General features: G+C 34.6%; 1 protein-coding gene across 1 annotated transcript in view; it reads left to right on the top strand.

The window, feature by feature from the left end:
- Positions 1-21,565, top strand: part of LOC135834785 (uncharacterized) — a 272,925-nt gene that overhangs the window by 210,158 nt on the left and 41,202 nt on the right. Inside the window, exon 4 of the mRNA XM_065348753.1 lies at positions 20,947-21,480. Coding sequence (XP_065204825.1) covers positions 20,947-21,480 — 534 coding nt within the window. The remainder of the gene's footprint in view (positions 1-20,946; positions 21,481-21,565) is intronic.

Genomic DNA, 21,565 nt, shown 5'->3' with positions numbered 1-21,565 from the left:
CCTTTCTTCTGCATAATATGCTCGAGAATACTACTAGTGGCCAGATTCGAGCTGTGTGCGGCTCTCTTAGTTAACAATACGTTTAGATTGGGATTTTATCAGTATACGGCGGTAATTCGATGCCAGGGAGAATAGCCAGGCAGGCTGAGATTGCACAATGGAAAAGTTTTCGGTATGCGAGCTGAGACGCACAGAGTGTCTCATTGACACGAAACGCAGCATATAGACGAAGAGAGGCTGTTATAGTATAGGTACTATCCGTGGTATTATTATTGTTGTAGGTACGAGTACTTAAGAAGCTGTATATGTAGAGATAACGTATTCCAAATTTGGTTAAACCGAGACAATTACTTGTTGTACTGGTCAACTGCTGGGCACCGTGTCAAGCCAGCTCTTAGACAATGGCCTCATTATAGGTGAATAATAATTCAAGCCGAGTGTATCGTATCGTGCCTTCGACGTAAGAGTACCTATGTTGACTTTGGTTAATTTTTTTGAGCATCGGGTGTACTATTGTCAAGCTTCTTATAGGATAAGTATCTCTGGCCTGTGATTGTTTTCCAGCTAGTTGTTGGCAGTCAAAAGGAATATCTAAGAGCTTGGATATGTCTTCTTTGGTAAACGATGATGGATTTTGTTTTTAACAGGCTTGTTCGTATGTCTTCAATGATGAAGTGATGGAGGGGTCTGTTTAGACTGAAGAGAATCAGAAGTCTGGGAACAGAAATGATCGAATTTGAGCCCAATACCAAAATTCAGTTAAATTATCACCAATATAACCAAAAATTGGACACATCGATGCATTATCAACCTCTATCTATTGTATATCTTTGTAGAGTACAATTTTAGGTACCTAAGCTAGATCTACATCCGAGATACAAAACTCATTCCAACGATGAGAATGAATTGTCCACAGTCCTCAGTCCACAGTTCCATACGTTGATAAATCAAACGTCCAGGTACTTAGTGGCGTAGACGACGAGCAAATATTGAAAACGGTTCAACGATAGATTGTTTGTTTTAAAGATTGAACGAGAGTGAAGAAAGACGAAGACATCGTCGTCGTACAAAAACTCCTCAACCCTATATAGGTACCTAGTGGTGTTTAAATAACCGTATATTGGCCGCAGCTTCGTGTCCATTATCACGTCCGTTCGAGTGTATGTACATGGTCCCCCATCACCCACCCACCCCCCTTTTCATCGCATTTTACCTATATACCAGCGTAGGTATACGTAAGCTGTTGGGTACGTCGTCTCGGCTATTAACCGAAATAGCTATCTAGTTTAAAATCTTTCACCTTCTCTATCGTTTTATACGTATTTACACAACAATTTGCGTTAATTTGTTCGATTAGCTGGTCTCTGCTCTAAGAACCCGAGAGACGAATAAATAAAAATCACTGACTCTCGAGATCGTCGAGATGTGCCAGGAAAGTTTTTTCTAAAAGTGTTTGCTTGATGGTCGGGTTTTGGAGGCAACTCGTAGAAATGAGGTGGTGGAGGAGTGGGGGAAGAGAGGAAGGCTAAAGGGTTGAAGGTGGTTACCTTTAAAAGGCAGATTATTTTAAAAGACTGTTGATTTTTTGAAAGATGAAGATTCCAAAAATGAAATTAAAACTGAAAATTGAATCGAAAATTTTTAAATAAAATTAAAAATGAAATAGAAAACTAATAATGAAAATTTGGAAATAAAGTAAAAAAATCTAAACGTTGAAATAAAAACATCGAATGAAACCAAAAACTTGGAGAATAAAACTGGAAATTAAACACAAAACTGAAACTTCAGAAAAAACATTGAAAACTGTAGGTAATTGAAATTAAAAATTCTAAACATTTCAAAAATTCAAAATGAAACAGAAACTCCGAAAATAAAATTAAAAATTGATAATAAAAAACTGAAAACAGAAGAGGAAATTTAAAACTTCAAACATTTTAAATTAAAAAGGAACACGAAATGAATCTGAAAATTCTAAAACGTGCCAAAAAAAACTCTGAAATAAAATTGAAAACCGAAAATTGAAAGGAATATATGATTTTTTCATTTTTTGATCAACTTAGCCAATTTTTTGCATGGGTATAAATATGGACTCCTAAATTTTTTTTTATCTAATTTTGATTCAATGGTTTTTAGAATATACTGAGAAAAGAAGACAAGTCCAAAGCATCAAAAAACATCTTTAAATAAATTTTTGTACAATTTTCTGAAATTTTTATTCATTTTTTGAGGGGGTCCATATTTGTACCACTTTATGTCAATTTTCTAAATTTCAAATTTCTCCGTGACTTTTCAACAGAAAAAATTTTTTTTTACACAATATACGGGAGTCTTTGGCATTTTGAATGGTATACCTATTCGAAAAAAAAATTTGATAATTTTTCCTACCCTTTAAAGCCAAAAAGCTAGAAGGGGTCCATATTTGTACCTTCTCCTCTAATAAATAAAAAATAAAATTAATAAAATTGAAAACTAGAAATGATATTGAATTGAAAGATGATAGAAATAAAATCAAAAACTCTGTATCAAGTGAAATACATAAAAAAAACTCAGAAAATAGAATGGAAAACTCTTAAAATAAACAGGAGGTCCTCTAGAAATGAAATCAAAACTGAAAATGAGTTTGAGGATTCTGAAAAATAAATTGAACAGGGGGAAATGAAAATAATCAAAAACTGAGAGTAAAATCAAAGCTCGATAACAATGTGAAAAACTGTGAAAATAATGTGAAAATGTCTAATAAAACCAAAAACCGAAAATGAAATTGAAAACTCTGAAAATTGAGTGAAAACAAAAACTGAGAATGAAATTGAAAACTCTGAAAGTAAAATGTAAGCTTCTGAAAATAAAGTGTGGTTCTCCAGAAATTAAATTTAAAAATGAAAACCAAACAGAAAACAGACATTTAAATCAAAAAATAAAAGTTGAACTAAAAACTGAAAATGAAATCAAAAACCAAAAGCAGTATCTAAACTTTCTGGAAACCAAATCAAAGACTGAAAACAAAAATCATGAAATAAAAGTAAAACTGGAATCAAAAATTTTGAAAATTAAATGGAAACAGAAACACTGAGAGTGAAATTGATAACTCTGAAAATGAAGTATGGTTTTCCAGAAATAAAATCAAGAAATGAAAACGAAATGGAGAATGAAGATTACAATTGGAAAATAAAAATTGAACTAAAAACTGACAATGAAATCGAGAACTAAATTCTAGAAACTAAATCAAAGACTGAAAATGAAAATCATAAAATGAAATTAAAACTGAAAATTGATTTAGAAATAAAATTAAAAACTGAAAATGAAATTAAAAAGTCTGAAAATTATATAGTTAAGCAACAGAAAACGAAAACAAAAACTGAGAGTGAAATTGGAAACTCTTAAAATGAAGTGTGGATCTCCATAAAATAAAATCAAAAAATGAAAATGAAACAGAAAATAGACACACAAATCAACTATTGAACCCCTCCCCACTTCTCTCCAGCTTAAAAAAAAAGAAAAAAAATAGAATTTTGTTCCTTTCCATAACAAATTTTAATTTTCTTCCTCGCTTCGAACCTCTCAAAATCAATTTCAGAAGCTGAAATTTGACATGTACATTTGGTGGGTGCCCCAGATATGCCTTTTTTTGGTTACAAATCTTAAAATCAGCCTTGAGAATGTGTTGTGTTTTCTTCTCCAATACAAGTACAAATTACCAAAATATGTTTTCAAAACACCAATAAATAAAATAAATCCAGCTGAAGGTTTCAAAAATATACTGGAAAAGTGAAAACAATTATACGAATGTTTCCTTCTGTTCGCCTTCGCCACCAGGATAAGCTCAAAATCTCGGATGCTGATTCCATATAAGAAAAATTTTAACCCTTTCAACTCCTCCTTTTTCGCCTTGATTAGCTCATTTCGTACACAGTCTCGACAGCTTCGAAATGAAGAAAACGTCCGGTCGCGTGAGAACAGAGAGCAGACCGACACAGCAGACGTCTGATTAAGGACCGGTAGGTACACGAGTACAAAAGAAATTGGAACAAGCCGGGGGGAGAGGATGAAAAAGAAATAAAAACGTCATTACTCGTAATTATTGTACGTAATTTTTCTGTTTTTTTTTTTTTTTTTTTTTTTTTCTTTCGGAAACTACTCAACGCCGAAATAAAAAATTAAACGCGACGTTGATTATGGTATATGATGGTGCTGTTCTATCGCTGTATTTTTACAAAAATGAAAATACAACGTATTTTTTAATGACAATTGCAACACAAACGAATATTATTCGGAATAAGAAATTCATTTCAAAAATTCCACTTTGTATTAAAAAAAAAAAAAACGAGAAAAAAAGAGAGAGAAAGAAGAAAAACGCGAGAGGAAAATATATATACAAAGGTATTTCGATACGAGAAGCTCTACTATCCTCCCTCGTTCGTCATCGTGCATCTTTACCTTTTCGTTATAGGTCGTCATCGTCGTCATCGTCATCGTCGCGCACTCGCTCCAGCAGCTTTCCAAATTACTTGGGAATTTGCGAGAGAATACTAAAAATTTATTCTGCAATCTTTTCGAATTTTCCTTTACATATTTATAAATTCAACTTCATTTCCATTTTAAGAGTCCTTCTTTTTTAATTTCTTACCCGAAATTAAAAAATATAAATTCGAAATTTTGATTAAAAGCGAAGTATAGAGCGAGATGCCTCGCTATTGGAAAACTCGCGGGGAGAAAGTTTGACGATTTTCACGTTAGAAAAAAAAAAGAAAGAGAAAAAAGGTGGTTTGTTTTGCTCGTCATTTTTTTCATTCGTCGTCCCTCTTCTTTCAGTATTCGCGTAGCTGTTTTTTCTTCTTTTTTTTGAAACGACGATGTAGCCTTTGGTTATATATTGCGCAAGTTTTGCTTCGATAATTTTACAATCTCATCGACGAGTTTGGTTGCGACGAAAAGTAATTTCGTCGACTGAGTTATATAAACCGAAATATTAATCGTTCTCGGGGTTGGCTGGAGAGGGGGACAGGAGCTAGGAGACCTTTATTGGTGGTTTTTTGTGACAAATGTCGATATTGCGATATAGTATATACGTAAAATGCACTCGATGGTTTTGTATATAGGGAAGAAGAAGAAGAAGAACTCAACGATCAGAATAATTTAAACGAACTACACGACGCGATAAAGCCCTTTTTCCTCTACGTATACGCCTTTTTAAGGCGATATCGAAGGCAAATGGTTGATCGCGAGTATCGCGTGATCCAGTCATTTATGGCTGATTGCTAGGGCAAAAAGCAGCCTGCAAAAATAATAAGGGAGATGGGTCGAGTCGAGGCAGAGAGAGAGCCGAAGAAATGGTAACATTCAACTTTTACAACGTTTAATCTGCGGTGCGTTGGAAAACTTTGTCGGTTGGAAAGTTGGACGTTCATTAGAGCGAATTTGCGATACTCGTGGCGCTTTTTTACGCGCCTCGGACTTGGGCACTTGAGCAAGAACCCTGCTGCTGTATGCGAAAGGATTTTCTGCTTTCTTATTTAATTTACGGCAGATAAAACGTACGTGACTCGGGTCGTTTTAAGGGTACTTTGGTGGCCGCCGGCTCGGCTGCCCCATCTGATACACACGAACCGTGTCAAAATAATCCGTTTATCTTGGCCTTGGAAATGACGTCCGGCTCTCTCTCTATTTATACGTACGAGCCTAAATTTCAACACGAAATACACGCCGGTGTGCTTAATAAAACAAAAGAATATATTTAACGATCAGTTCGCGAGATTTTTCGCAATTTACCCCGTGTGATGTGGCTCTATCTCTGATACCACCACCACCACCATCGGTCTTATTTTTATGGAATGGAGGTTAGCCACGCACGAGTTAATGAGCCGGCCAAATTCGGCTCGTGGAACGAATTAAATCTTCTGGTTGAGCTTTCTTATTTTCGAGTTTGATTCGAGGTGCTGGCGAAATGAAGAGATTATTGGCCGCAGAAGAGAAGCAAGCATGATGTGAATTTTCGCAGCCCAGAGAAAGGAAATTGAAAAAAATCGTGACTGTTTTCGTAGGTACGGAGGTACCTATATTGAATTATTCGATGTGGGTTTGAGGTTTTTGGAATGGTTGATGGGTGAAAAAAGGAAAGTGAAGTGTTCTAAAATTTATTGGTTCAAAAAATAAAAATAAACAGGATTCTCTACCAAAATTTGATGCGAGTATTCAAAAATCGCGACTTTTCGCGACATTTTTTTTAGTACCTCCCCCTGGCCCCCTCCTCATTTTTTAACGAAAAGACCTGGATTTCCAATAAAGCTCACACTTTTCAGGGTGTCTACCAGAATTTGATATTCAAGAACCACGACTTTTCGCGACATTTTTTCGCGATCTTTTTCCGCGACTTTTTCTTTTAGTACCCCTCATTTTTCAACCAAAAAAAAAAACAACAAAACAAAACAAAACAGGTTTTCAATAAAGCTCACACTTTTTAGGGCATTTCCAGAATTTGATGTTCAAAAATCGCGACTTTTTGCGATCTTTTTTCGCGACATTTTTTTTAGTACCTCCCCCTGCACCCTCGCCATTTTTTAACGAAAAAAAGTGGAATTCCAATAAAGCTCACGCTTTTCAGTGTGTCTACCAGAATTTGATATTCAAAAATGGTGACTTTTCGCGATCTTTTTCCGCGACTTTTTTTCAGTACCCCCCCCTCATTTTTCAAAAAAAAAAAAAACAAAAACAAAAAAACACGGGTTTCCAGTAAAACTCACACTTTTTAGGGCGTCTACCAGAATTTGATATTCAAAAATTGTGACTTTTCGCGACCTTTTTTCACGACTTTTTTGAAAATTTATAATTTCAAGTCGCGACGATTTTTAGCGACTTTTTGGTCATTTTTGGTAAAAATTGAGACTTGTCTGTGACTTTTGCGATCTATTTTCAAAATCGCTACCTTTTCGCGACTTTTCGCGACCTTTTTTCGCGGTATTTTTTTACTATCTCCCACCTGGCCCCTCCTCATTTTTTACAAAAAAAGCTGGATTTCCAGTAAAGCTCATACTTTCAAGTGTGTCTACCAGAATTTGATATTCAAAAATTGTGACTTTTCGCAATCTTTTTCCGCAACTTTTTTTCAGTACCCCCCCCCTCATTTTTCAAAAAACAAAAAAACACAGGTTTCCAGTAAAACTTACACTTTTTAGGGCGTCTACCAAAATTTGATATTCAAAAATCCTGATTTTTCGCAATCTTTTTCCGCGACTTTTTGCGATCTTTTTTTGTGACTTTTCGCGATCTTTTTTTGCGACTTTTTTAAAAAATTATAATTTCAAGTCGCGACGATTTTTAGCGATTTTTTGGTCAATAAAAATTAGGACTTGTCTGTGACTTTCGCGATCTATTTTCAAAATCGCTACCTTTTCGCGACTTTTGCGACCTTTTTTCGCGACATTTTTTTTTATAACCCCCCTCCTGCCCCCCGCCTCATTTTTTACAAAAAAACCTGGATTTCCAATAAAGCTCATACTTTTAAGTGTGTCTACCAGAATAGTACCCCCTCATTTTTCAAAAAAAAAAAAAAAAAAAAAAAAAAAAAACACGGGTTTTTAGTAAAACGTACACTTTTTAGGGCGTCTACTAGAATTTGATATTCAAAAATTGTGACTTTTCGTGACCTTTTTTCGCGACTGTTTGCGATCTTTTTTCGCGACTTTTTAAAAAAATTATAATTTCAAGTCGGGACGATTTTCAGCGACTTTCTGGTCATTTTTGATATAAATTAGGACTTGTCTGTGACTTTTGCGATCTATTTTCAAAATCGCGACCTTTTCACGACTTTTGCGACCTGGTAGACACCCTGATATGTAAAACTAAATACTGAAAATGAAATTAAAAATCAAAAAAATATCAAAAATTCTGGAAACCAAATTAAATCTAAAAATGAAAATCATGAAATAAAAATAAAACTGAAAACTGATGAGAAAAATAACAAAAAACGCTGAAAATAAATTCAAAAACTGAAAATGGAATTGAATATTCTTGTAATTAAATTAAAAAACTAATAACAAAATCGAAAAATAAAAGTGAAGCCGAAAACTACGAGAATAGAATCGAAAACTGAAAATAAAGGTTCCTTATATTATGTAATTCAGATCCTATTTGAGTTGCACTATTTTTGAGTATATGTAGTGAGCGAAGCGAGTGCAAAAGATTTCGAAAATTTCCTTTTTCGAAAAAACCGACGTTTCTTTCACCGCAGGCCCCTCTTTTGCCGGACCCTCCAGAAATCCCTGGCTCGGGAGAAACTGTCCCCTTTACTCCCCCCCCCCATTTACAGCCCTGACAGTCACTGACCGCTTTATTTGTACACTGATTTTCCTTATCGATAAAAGAAAAATCACTCCAACATAATGTAAATGAAAAAAATCTGCACAAATTCAAGCTGAGGCCAACGTTCTCACACTACTAAGAGTCAATAAACGTCATAAAACCTTCGTAATTCAGCACATGTTGAAGTCCAAGTCCACTCGAACCTTTGACACGAGCTCATTTTGCAAAAGCTCGAGCAGACTTTAATATAAATAGATACGAAAACCCACATCCTTGTATCTTTGAAACCAGACCCCACGCAATTCCAATTTACCAAACAATAAATCTATTCGAGATTAGTATACGTCATTTATGTCAGGAGTAAATCACCTCAAGGCTGGGACCATTGACCATTAAAATGACAAATTAATACAAAGCATTCGTAGTAGTACACATGGTTCGAGGACAAGGTACATACTGCATACATATATTGTGAGTTCATATAAGTACGTAAAACCAGAAGAGCGAAATTTTACGATCGGGCTTTTCGAAAACAATTATTGAAAAGTTACATCGCTCGAGCGAGGAAATACGAGTACGTAAAAAATTCATAAAAATTGATTTCCATTCAAATACTCGTATAAATGTTGACTCGTTTCCCACCACAAACACACAAACATATCGAAGTGAAAAAAAAAACTGTATAAAGGAAACTCACACAGTCATTCGTTGAAGCTCGACGACGATGAGGTTAATATAACTGTCGCATGAATACAATTCCGCAGTCGAATATATTCGTATTATAAAGTATTTTATATAAGAAGAAGAATCTCGATAATAAATATATTTTTTTCAATACGTTCGTCTATAAAAATGAGATAAAAATAAAAATTAAGAAGACGTTAAAAAGAATCGAGGAAAAATGGATCTTAATCGTTATAACTCGCTAGACGATGTAGCAGGTCGAGGATCGATGAGGCAAAGTGAGGCGAAGAAATAAATACACAATGGAGAATAATACCTCGACGACGTTAAAAAAAGCTAATATTTTACGAGATTAAACTATCCTCAAAAGTGAACAAGCTATGCTACCTACTGAGCAATAGTATACGCTGAGTTAAAAAAAAATTAAAGATAATAAAATACAAAGTCGCTGCTTTGCTAAACGACGACGCGACGGATCCAGTTTCTTTACGCGATCAGGCCCATGCTCAGCTCTCAGGATCAACTGTCGCGCGATAAATATTTCAAAAAATCTTCTTATAGCAGCTTTAATACATAACGAGCCACTTGGCTCTTCTCAATTAGGTATACATAATAAACAAAAACTTAAAACAAGAATATATACGCCTATTTAAAATGCCATAAAGTGACCTGCCATCGTATATCCTCCCTGCTCCCTCGGGCTCTCTTATATATACACTCTGGTTTTATGCGCCACGACGATGGAAGCTGTAAAGAAAGATTATCAAATTTAATATTCGTCGTATGGATAATTCGCGTCGCGTTTTAATTATACCTTCATCGCGTTGAAAAAAGTTAACATAGTCGTTTTTTTTTTGGTGAGTTTCTTCTCAGCAGTGTTGAGTAAATTCGCGAATTTCGAATCAACTCGCAGCTAGATTTGTAGCGATTAAGTCGACACATCCGTTACGAGCTAATTAAAAACCTGTCGTCGAAGTGTGACCAACATATTAACCTTTTATTCCTCTGAGCCAAAAAAAAAAAAATGACATCTTTGTAGCATTTCCTCGCAGAATGAATTTCGCCACTCGAGTAAATTTTACTGCCATACTCGAATAATAATACGTTTATAAAAATTTATTTTAATGCTATTTTCGCACTCCAGAATACTCTCTATCTACCTCTAAGTAAGTGTAGATTATGGTGACACGTGAAACTTGCAGTGATTTTCACATGTACAACTTCTTATACGCGAATAACTTCGCAGATCTATTTTCTCTCTTTCTCTCTCTCTCGACTTGCTGTTGGTGAATTCGCGAGAGCAGTTTAATCGCATTTACTCGCAGAATCGCGAGTTATCGTCGATGCCACGCATACCAATTATGATTAAAATTTACCTCTCGGTTGCTCTCCATCGTCGTACTTTTTTCCCTTTCCTCAGCCATACTCGTTCGTCGTCATCTTATCATCTTATAAATATACTAAAATAAGCTATTACATTACGTATTCTAGCTACTGTTGTATGAATTTCGCCGAGCAGAGCATACCAGCTATCTCTGCAGCTATATATATTTTGACGAATATTCATGGCCCAGGTAAATTCTCGGCGGCATTTTATCATAACGTAATAAAAATACCCTACTACGCCGAAATGAGAGATATAAAAATTACCAGCGTAGAAGGACGAGACGTAACGCCTGGATACTTCGTATTTTTACGAGTTAGTTGGTACGAATTTTTCTGCTCTTTTTGGCCTACGAGATCGTTCTAAACGATAAGCATTATTTCAAAGAAGGAATTTTTTTCTTTATTACCCGGGCGTAAATTTTAATTTTCTGGGTTACGATTTTGTCTCGTGTATAGTTCGCAAATTGCCAACGTAAAAACAGAAATCTTGCTCGAGGTACAGATTTCGTCTGTGAATGGTGCACGAAATTTATAGTGGATAGTGTACCTTGAAGTAATGATATACGAAATGTAAAATATTGGAGTGATTTTCGTACAGCTGGAGGCAGGGTGGGGGAGTGGGGGAGGAGAACGAAGTACGTTGATTAATTTAAGCTAGAGAGGTTATAAATTTGGTAAAATTACTGGAAAAAATAACGATAGTAAATGTCAAAATTTCAACCTTGGCTCGAGTTGTTTTGCAAATGAGAAGACAGTGCAAATGGAGGGGAAAATTTTAATGAATTTAAAAAAAAAGACACTCAGCAATGAATTATTTTACATTAATTAATTTCAATTTTTTTAATTTTCAAAGTTTCCATACAAGGAGTCAAGGAATCACTCAAATTCATTTCTGTAAAAATTTTTTTTAGGTACCTTTCAAAAAATAATGAATTATATTTTTCATGAAACGACCTCGAAACTCAAAATTTTGGATTTTGGTTTTAAAATAAATTTTTGACATGAAATTGCAACGGAAGGGGATGCACCCGCAGCTTCCACCTAAAGGGAAGATGTGTACCTCCGAGTGGCAACACTGCTGCTAGTAGTGCACTCTATCAGATTAGTGCGATGTGCCACTCCCAGTACAACAATGACCATGCTAATTTTGATGTGAATATCGACCCATCCACATCCGTCACTTTTGGATGCCACATGTTGATGTGAATTTCGACCCTGTGTCGAGCTAATTGTCGATGCAATTGTCGACTGATGTTGATCTGCAAGTTTAAAAATTTTGAATTTGTTTCCAAAAATGATTCCCTCTAATGTGGCTATTACTCGTGCTGAAAACATCATCGATGCAAAGTCCACTTCTGAAGAAGTACAGACAAATGTCTGTATAATCTAAAAGATGAACAGAAATTCCTCATATCAAAGATGGTGCAATACTTTATCTAAGAGTACTAAACTAATCCATTTACATGTTGATATGTCGATGTTAATGCTGATGTGAAATTTGACATCAACAAATACATCCACAATATCAACATATCATCTACAACTCCAAACTGTGGAAAAATGAATAATTTCATTAATGCCCTCAGAAATTTGTTTTCCTCATTGAACAAGATCATATTTTTGAATGTTTACCAAACGTTTAAACACTAAAACAGAAATTTTAATTCTGAAAAATTGGTCGACGTAGTTGTAGATGTAAATTTCAAGCATCAAATTTTACACCTACATGTCGAGATGGCATGTCAAGGTATCAGAAATAATGAGAAAATTTTGAAACTTTTCATTTACCTGGCTTTTGTACGGACAGTAGATTCCTACTAAATAATTAATTAATCACTTTTCCATCATTATGTTGGAAAAAAATGTAGTCAATGTAAATGTCGATGTCGACAATTGTTGTGCGGGTCGCGAGTCAAACAGAGAAGTACCAAAGCTTCAAGACGTATATTTTCACTAGGGCTAGCGTTAAGTTGTTAGACCAGAGCTTCCATCAGGAATTTATTCCTGATGCCTTTTTACATGCAAATGTTTTGCGTGTTAATCAATTGGAGACCATTAAACTTTGCATTTGCACTCATTTCAAGTTATTTCACAGTGCTTCACCTCTGCAACAAGATATCTTTTGTAAGGATATCTGGCAAGTGCAGGTACCCTGGGCTCAACCATACATAGTAGAGTTTGTCACCTTCCCACTGTTAGACAAGGAGGTCCCAACTCTTTACATATTTGGCGCCCAACGTGGGGCGCCAAAAATGTAGAGCTTTCACCTCCTTCTGTTAGACAAGGAGCCAAGGATGTCCCAACTCTCTACAATATATTATTCAAAATGTTCTGCTTTTTATGTTGGTATTACCTAAGTATAGAGAAACTTTTCAGAAAATTTGTATCCCTACATCGAAAATTTATTTTAGAAATCGATCAGCATTCTGCGAGAATTTTTCAATATTTATGGAATCTCATTTTTACAAAAAAAATATATAAGGTAAAGTGGGGTAATTCCGATATGGGGTAATTCCGATAGCAAGCCCTAGCTTTGTTTCAAAACACATTTTGGCACAAATGATGAAGAAAGTAGGTAGTTTTAGTGCTAACCTACACCCATTAATGATCAGATGGTTCATCTGCTCTGTTTTGTCAAGTCTGTGCAGTGTTCAAAATCTGAATGCCCAAATCCTTTGCCGCAAAAAACAGTGCACTTTTGAAACTCGTTTTTATCATTCAAAACTTGTTGAAAAATTCTGTTTAGAAGCTGATATTTGATGAATACGTGTTAAAGTGTCAGTACCTCTTTTGATTTTGCTTTTATAATTATTTGTTTGGTGGCATTGAATTATTAAACATGTCGATCATTTTTTATGCTGCGGGGTAATTCCGATAGCCCCAGCAAAATTGTCCTGCAATGTTTTTTTCGCTGTTTTGATGTATTATAGTTTTAGGGGGTCGAAATTATCAAAGAAAATCCTCAAAACGGGGCATTTTTCTCTAGTTGGTCTAGTTTTCAAAAATTATGCCTCAAAAATGCATATTTGTAAAAAAAATTTAATTTTTGTTCTAATGATTCAATTTACATGAAATAAAAACCTAAATATGCAATAAATGGTATATTTCAACATTACTGGCTCGGAATTACCCTGGGAGAATTCCTTTCCTTATAAAACTCGTTATCGGAATTACCCCATTTTTAGGGTAATTCTGATAACTCAACCTTCCAAAATGTTTTTTCAATTATATGTATGAAGCCTTCACACAAATCACTATTCAATATAGTCAATGTGTAGCTGAAGGACTCAGGAATAAAGTTGTTACATCATTTTTGCCCCAAAATGTACAGGAAATCCAAAAAATGAGAAATTTCTAAAATTTTGAATTTTGCCATCGGAATTACCCCACTTTACCTTACCTATTTTTCATGGAATGTCTTGAAACCGAATTTTAAAAACAATTTTTTTTCAAGTAAAAATTCTCATCATCAATGGGTTTATATTTGACCAAAAATGATTTTGATTTGAAAATTATGTCACTCCCATATTTGTAATTGGCACAAATTGTGCAGAAGATCACCTTTAATTTTTTCGAAAAATTTTTGGATTTTGGATTCAAAAACTTAGAAAAAATGTCTATTTTGAGCATTTACTTAAATTCCAAAATGAAATTTTGAGCAAGTGAACCTGATTTTTTAAAAAAATCTGCTTGACAAATTTTGCAATTTTCATCCATCAGATTATCCTTGGGTCTTAAAGAGTCAATTTATTGAGAACCAAAAGAGAAAAAATCGATAAAAAAACACAAAAAATTATTGAAAATCAAAAAACGTACTTTGGCAGCTGAAATTTTGATGTTCAGGGTTCCAGAATATGTTCGTTTCAAAAAATGCATTTTTTCGCTGAAAAGATTCAAAAAGATTTACGTAATAAAAATTTGAAATGCTTGTTTTTGTCAGAAAGAAAGGAACAGAGGAGGAGATGAAAGGTGGGCGAAAATTTTAAAAAATTCGTTCATTATCCAATTCGCCCAAATTTGAAAAAAAATCTCAAATACACCCTGAAGATCCCCTTTTTTGTCCTTTCAAAAATATCTAAATATTGGTCACCCTGTTAAAATTATTTTAAAAAATGTCCTTCTGAAAATTCTAAAATAGTCCTGAAATTGATCAAGTATAGTGCTGAAAAGTCCGAAATTTGGATTTCGAATTTAGAAAAACAGCAGAAATCAGTTCAAGTTTGTAATTTAATTACCTATGTGGAAGAATGGGAAATATCCTTCATTTTTCAACAATGACAATTTTTTCTTCAAATTTCGAGAATTATTTGCTCAAAATTGTTTTTGAGAGGTTTTTTTTAGGTAAGTGGAGCGGGGGAGGGGGTTAAAGACGTTCTCCTAAAATTTGGGTTTGAATTTGGAAATTTCCGAATAACTGCGAACAATGCTCTAAAAAAATATATATATATTTCAGAACATTAAATTAGATGAATTTGTGAGAAATTGAATTTTTTATGCTTTTTACATATTAATTTTGAACGACTTTAGCCCGAATTTGAGAATCTTTCTCCATTATTAGCCAATTTATACATCATTTTCACTGATGCAGCTGAAATAAATGTTCATGTTCGATGTTTTAACAAATATTTTTATAACAATTTGAAAATTCCACGAATCGATATCGAATCAGTTCGTACGTATCTAGTTCTAAAAATTTCCATCTCCATCTCTTGAAAAAAAAAAAAAAAAAAAAAAATGGTAATAAAAATGAAAGGCGAAACCCTCGTTAGAAAAAAAAAGACTTCCATGGATAGAATTTGGCGAGGAAAAAAGTTTTGTAACGTTTCCAATAACAAATCCGACGCTGTTACTTTTATCGCGATACGATTTCATTAACCCTAAAATTTCATCTTATTATTTCAACATGGCGTAGAAATATATACGAGAGTAGGTATAGTAGGTACTTTGGAATTAGAAAAAAGCTGCGAAACTATACGCGAACTCGAAGAAAGAGGCTGCAGCGGCGGCGTATAGGGAAAAAACCATGGTACATTACTTCGAACCGCCACATAACCAGGAAATTTCGCTCGTTACCGAGGCCATCGTTTCGATAACGACGATGCGATGCGATGCGCTGGAGAATAAATGTAAATCTCAATTTCATTAAAACAAATATCGAACCGACTCAATGGTCTCTGCGAATACTTACAAACGATATAGAAATAAGAGAGAAGGCAATACAATTTACATGGTAAACGTAGGTATCGTACACACTTTTTATTTCGGGCTACGATCCCCTCCCCCCGCTCCTCCCCTCCTCCACCTTTATCCTTCAAACGTCATTCTGGATAAATTCCATAAGTATACAACTCTCGAGAGTTCGATAAGTAATAAAACGTAATTGGCACTTTTTTTCTGCTGCTTTCTTTTTAGTACCTTGCGTTGTTTTTAGTGATGTTGTTGGGTGAAAAATCATCTCGTATAAGTTACGAGATTGGGGTATTTCGTGTAGCATAGGCTGGGCGACGTTCGCGGTGTCGCTTCATTACCTCTATATCATTTTAAAAGACCTATATAAATAAGAAAAACGCGCCAGCTAAATTAATACTCGAGTCAGCTGTTTAATAATAAAAAAAAAAAAGAAAAAAATGGAGAAAAGAAGGTTATACGTCATATTTTATTCGTTTTCTATGAGAGAACCGATCATGTTGGGAGGGTTTTTTCTTCGCTTTTTGCTCTATTTTCGAATTTACGATCAGATATTTTATGCGACGTTTAAACGAATTTGATACGTATTTTTTTGCAGTATAAATACTTACGTCGAGATGATTTGTTCTATATTTTCGTACCAGTGCTGCATTTGCGAAGGCGAACTCCAATCAAATACGTACGTAATTCGAAAAACAATAAAACACGTTTACGTGCCACGAGCTATGACCGATGATATTAATATTTTGGTGATAAAAAATAATTTTCACGTGTAGGTTGATCTATTGGCAAATTCGCAAGATCACGATAAATTTTGGTGAGAGTAGGGTACACAGGTATAGGTAGGTGTGAGAGGCACCATTTTGTGAACAAATAAGAAAAATAACCGAGTAACGGGCCAAAGGTCTAATATTTTTCCTTTGTAAATGTAATTGACGTTCAAGAATAAAAGTACCCGAAGAAGTTTAATTTAGAACGACAGCTGTTAGCTGTCAAGAAAAACATGTTCTGCAACAGAAGGCATTGGCCAATTGCGTAAAATCTCTGAAGCTTTATAGTATAGAAAAACCGAGTACACACGAGTGTGAGAGGGAACGAGAGAAGAAAAAAAAATACTCGAGTAGAAAGATGAAGAAGAAGAAGAAAGAGAAAAAAAAGCAACCGGAGAAGAAAAAGAAACGTGTAGCAGAGAGAAGTAAGAAAACGAACACTTTCAGCACCATATTGTACTGACAACTGATGCTGACACCTCTGACAACTGCTGTTACCATTTTGCCCCTAATCGCCGCACACTGATGATATAAACGGTGTTCTTTGTATATGATATGTTTACTTATGCAACCGAACAAGGTTTACTGCTGATATTTGAATAGAATACATATACAACGACGAGTGAAAGAAAAGGGAAAATGATTTTTCATTTTTGAATAGGTTGGTATAGGGTTTAGGTTCAGGTAACTTATGGGTTGTGGATGAGAGTATTTTTTTCGAAATGGTCATCGTACACGTGTTTTGTCGACGATGGAGACTGGAGAGAGTGGAGAGGGAGGCATAGAGTGGATCCATTCGTGTAAATCGTGAATGAAAATTTAAAGTTAGATTTGTAAATAACGCAGTTTTTTTCGGAATCATCGAGTTTTTCCTAAATAGATACTGAAAATGTTTAAATTTGGACGATAAGCCAATGAAAATACAAGAAAAAAATTCCAGTCTGAAAAAAGTCAAAAAGCTCAAAATGCCTCTTTAGGATACCCTATGAGAATATATGCTAAATATCAGCCTCTTGAATCAATTTGAGAGAGCTATAGCGATTACACATAATCAAAAATGGTAAAAAAGGTACCCAGAAATCCACTTTTTTTCTGCAACGAAAGCACGAAAAAGGCTCATCTGAAGCATTCTTCAAATGTGCACACATGCAGCCAAATTTCAATCTTTCAAGTCAGTCCGGAGGGGAAGGGGCATGGCACTATGTGTTAGGGGTTTCAAAATGAGAATTACTTTTGGATTCTGATTTTTGGCCTTTTTGATTGATCTATTAATCGAAATTGACCATTTTCACTCCCTTCTGCCCCATAATAGAAATTCGTCGGTCGAAAAATATTCCATCCTAAATCAAGCCTGAATACGTACAAAATTTGAACGAATTTTGTTGAAATTCTTCCAGCTGAGATGATTTCAAAGTTTGGTAACAAAAAAACTTCTGGATTTTACATAAATATGGCTCTTATATATTTTGTACCTTCATTTCTTGAATTATGATCAATTTTGTCATTTCATTAAAATTAAAATTAAAAATTGTAGCTTTTTTCTGTTGGTAGTAATTTTCTATTTTATTCGAAAATTTCAATTCTTAGATTTAGATTTTTTGCTAATCAGCTTGATAATTTTTTTTAAATTTCAGGGTGTCTACATCGCTACCTTCCAAAATATTTTCATCCCCCTCTCCCTCCCCCCTTTTCCAAAAAAAATCGGGTTTATTTCATTTTTTTTTTTTTTTTTTAGTTTGGAGTTGAAATTGACTCAATGATTATAAAACCATCGCTACATTTATTCAAGTTGTTACAATTTCTCGAATGTACCTACCTACGTATTTAAAAAAAAAATGAACGAACTCGAAAAATAAACTAATTAAAAATAAAACAATTCAAAAACGACAAATGACAAATTAAATTGGCAAAAAAAGGGAAGACCTTTTTGACGGTTATAACCAAAAAAGTGAGGCTTGAGGACGATTTTGGCAAAAAACAGATTTTTTTAAAGTAATTTTGGTGAAAAAGCAGTTCGATTAGAAACTTTGACCTACAAAACATAAATTTTTTGGCACCCCCCCCCCCCCTCAAAAAAACAAGACTTCTCATCCATTTTGGCAGACAGACTTTTCAGAGTAAGAAAGAGGGGGAAGGAGTCGTCGATTTTTTGATAATTTTTTTATTTATGAAATTCATCGTTCGGAAAATGGCAATTCGAGATTTTTTCATTAGAAAAAGTGCATTCGGGGAAATTTTTAGGAACCTGAGTCAACTAGAAATGGTTTTAAGCGGTTTTGAAATCTCCAGAAATTTTTTTGGAAATAATTCCATTTTTCCAAAAATGTTTACAAAGAACTGTTCGAATGAACTTTGGCGCTTGGTTTTTCAAATTTTTCATTTTTCACTACCTTTCAAACAAAATTGCTAAAAATCACCTACTTTTTCACTACCTTCACTACAGACATTAAAAATCACCACTTTTTTACTACTCTCATTACCTGTAGAGTAGACACCTCGAATTTTGATAGGTATTGGAATTACTTTGGGGGGGGGGGGAGGTGTTTGTAATTACTTTTTGAATTGAATAATTATAAATTCTTTATTAATAAACTGTCAAGGTGTGTCTAAAAGTTGTGAAAGTTGTGAAAAGGTAGTAACTTTGAAATTCGGTAGTGAGTAGTGATTTTCAGCAATTTTGCTTAAAAGGTATTGAAATGTAAAAAAATTACAAAGTCCAAACGAGGGAAAAATGAAAAAAAAGGAAAAATTGATGGGGAGGGGGAGTTGAAAATATTTTAGAAGTGGTAAAAAAATGAAAAAAAGTATAAAATCCGATTTTCCACAAATAAAAATATTTGTAAAAATCACTGCTAAAAATGAAAACTAAAAATATCCTCCATCTTTCATATTTGAAACATTTTATTCTCCAAATTGACTTCAACTTGATGAAACCGTGTACCACTCTATGTAAAAAATTACAAAGTCCAAACCAAAAAATGAAAAAAAAAATTAATTGGAGGGGGGGGGGTTAAAAATATTTTGGAAGTGGTAAAAAATGAAAAATAAAAATAGAAAAACCGATTTTTCACACATGAAAATATAAGTAAAAATCACTCCTAAAAATGAAAAAAAAATCCTCCATCTTTCATATTTGAAAAATTGTATTCTCGAAATTGACTTCAAATTGATGAACACGTATACCACTCCTATGTAAAAAATTACAAAGTCCAAACCAAAAAAATGAAAAAAAAGAGAATTTATTTGAGGGGGAAGGGTTAAAAATATTTTGGAAGTGGTAAAAAATGGAAAAAAATAGAAAATCTGTTTTCCACACATAAAAATAATACCTATTACAAGTAAAAATCACTGTTAAAAATGAAAAAAAATCCTCCTTTCATATTTGAAAAAATTTTATTCTCGTAACCGACTTCAAATTTGTAAAAAATTACAACGTTCAAGCCAAAAAAAAAATAAAGAAATGAAAAATCGACGGGAGGGGTAAAAATATGTACCTATTTTGGAAGGTTGTGATTTTTCTTAATGTAGTAAAAAAGTAGGTACCTAGTGATTTTCGGTCAACAAATTTCTGTAGACACCCTATATTTTGTGATGGTGGGGAGGGGGGAAGGAGGGGACCAACAATTTCTAAATGAAGAGAGTGGCTCTAATCGTGGCTCTGATAGTCGATGCCCTAAAATTGTTCAATAATGTTGAGCTTCCTAGACGAAAAATTTTATATCTACTCTAGAATTTGTTCTGTATTTTCAGTGTAGGACTTGAAATTTTTTTTCAAAAATCGATGTTCTACAATGGAAAAATAAAAACAGTTATTTCAAATTAACGATTTTTTTTTTCAAAAATTCATTCAAGCCAATTACTTACATAGAACAATTCAATTGAAAAGATACCTCGAAAAAGTCATTGAAATAACTCAGAAAAATCACTCGTGCGAAAGCTTGAAAATTTTTCATTTGATTCAACCAATGGAGATGAACACTCTGAAAATGTTTTCAACTGTTTCCCTTCCCCTCCACCCCTCATCCTTCTTTCCTTTAGCTCCTACATTGACCAAAATGAACCACGATGTGTCCCTTTTTTTGCTCCTAGCCTCTTGGTAAAAATCCAAATTCAATAATCGAGTGTTGTAGATGTAGAAATAAAATTGCAACAAGACTCGCGAGTATGGGATGGCGTCATCACGTCGACTCTCTCGTGCATAAGAAAGGTGTCTAGAGCAGCAGCCGGTGCTTTGACGGGACGGTAGGAGAGTGCAGGAGGGTATACTTAAACGTATTGAGCGTTGAAAATGTCATTAAACCTTATTATAAAGTTCAAATATCCATCGAAGCTTACGCGTTCGTGGAATTCTACGAATTCTTCTCGTTGGCTGCGGCTGTATCCGCAGCAGCCACGGTTATGAAACAAAGCCAAAGCAACAGATACTTACGTACCTTCTATAGTCGCAGAATACGTAGTAGATTACTTAGGTACTTTATAGTGTACATAAGTACAGATTTCTCGACTGGTCTTATATATACGTACTTATAGAATAGACTATGGCTATATTTAGCTAACCTTATAGTAAGTAATTCTTCGACCAACCATCAGACAGACGTATTAATTCGTGATTTTTATTTCGCAGTTTCCCGGCTGTCAAGAAGCTTGCAAGTTCCATCGTGAAATGTCACCGGTCCAGCAATCCGTACCGGTTATCCAGACACGAGGCGAAGAGGTTATTTTCGTCAAGAACCAAACCGCGTATTGGCCTAAGCCATCTCGAATACGTCACGGCACCGGCGATCCTCTGGTCTACGTCGTGATGCGTCGTCTGCCAGGCAAAATGTGGCGACAAATCACTCAAACTCTGGAAACATCGTCTAGAGTTCCGTCGGAAGACCTGTCATCGGGCGCGATGTTACGTGTATTGGTGGTCGATCGAGATGGCCTATTGACCATCTATAGTCCGGTCGCTTCCGAGTCGTCGCTCAGAAGCGCCAACGATATAGCTCGCAGTTCCGGCCAGAACAGCTTGAATAATTTATTCGCTCCTGCCAACGCTACCAATGGCGGTCAGAATAAATCCATAGGTGCTGAGAACGCGATACCTGGTAAAGGACGCAGGATCAATACGGAAATTGTGAAAAGCTCCCAGCAGCAGGATTCTAATCGTACTTCGGTGAGTAATTTTCTCTTCTAGAATTTCGTACATTCGCAGTGATATCGAATAATTCGAAAGAGAGAACTCAATTTTTGCTCCTCTT

This window comes from Planococcus citri, chromosome 2, assembly GCF_950023065.1.
Source record: "Planococcus citri chromosome 2, ihPlaCitr1.1, whole genome shotgun sequence".
Lineage (NCBI taxonomy): Eukaryota > Metazoa > Arthropoda > Insecta > Hemiptera > Pseudococcidae > Planococcus > Planococcus citri.
Note: the sequence above shows the minus strand (reverse complement) of the source record. Positions and strands in the feature narration are given on the sequence as shown.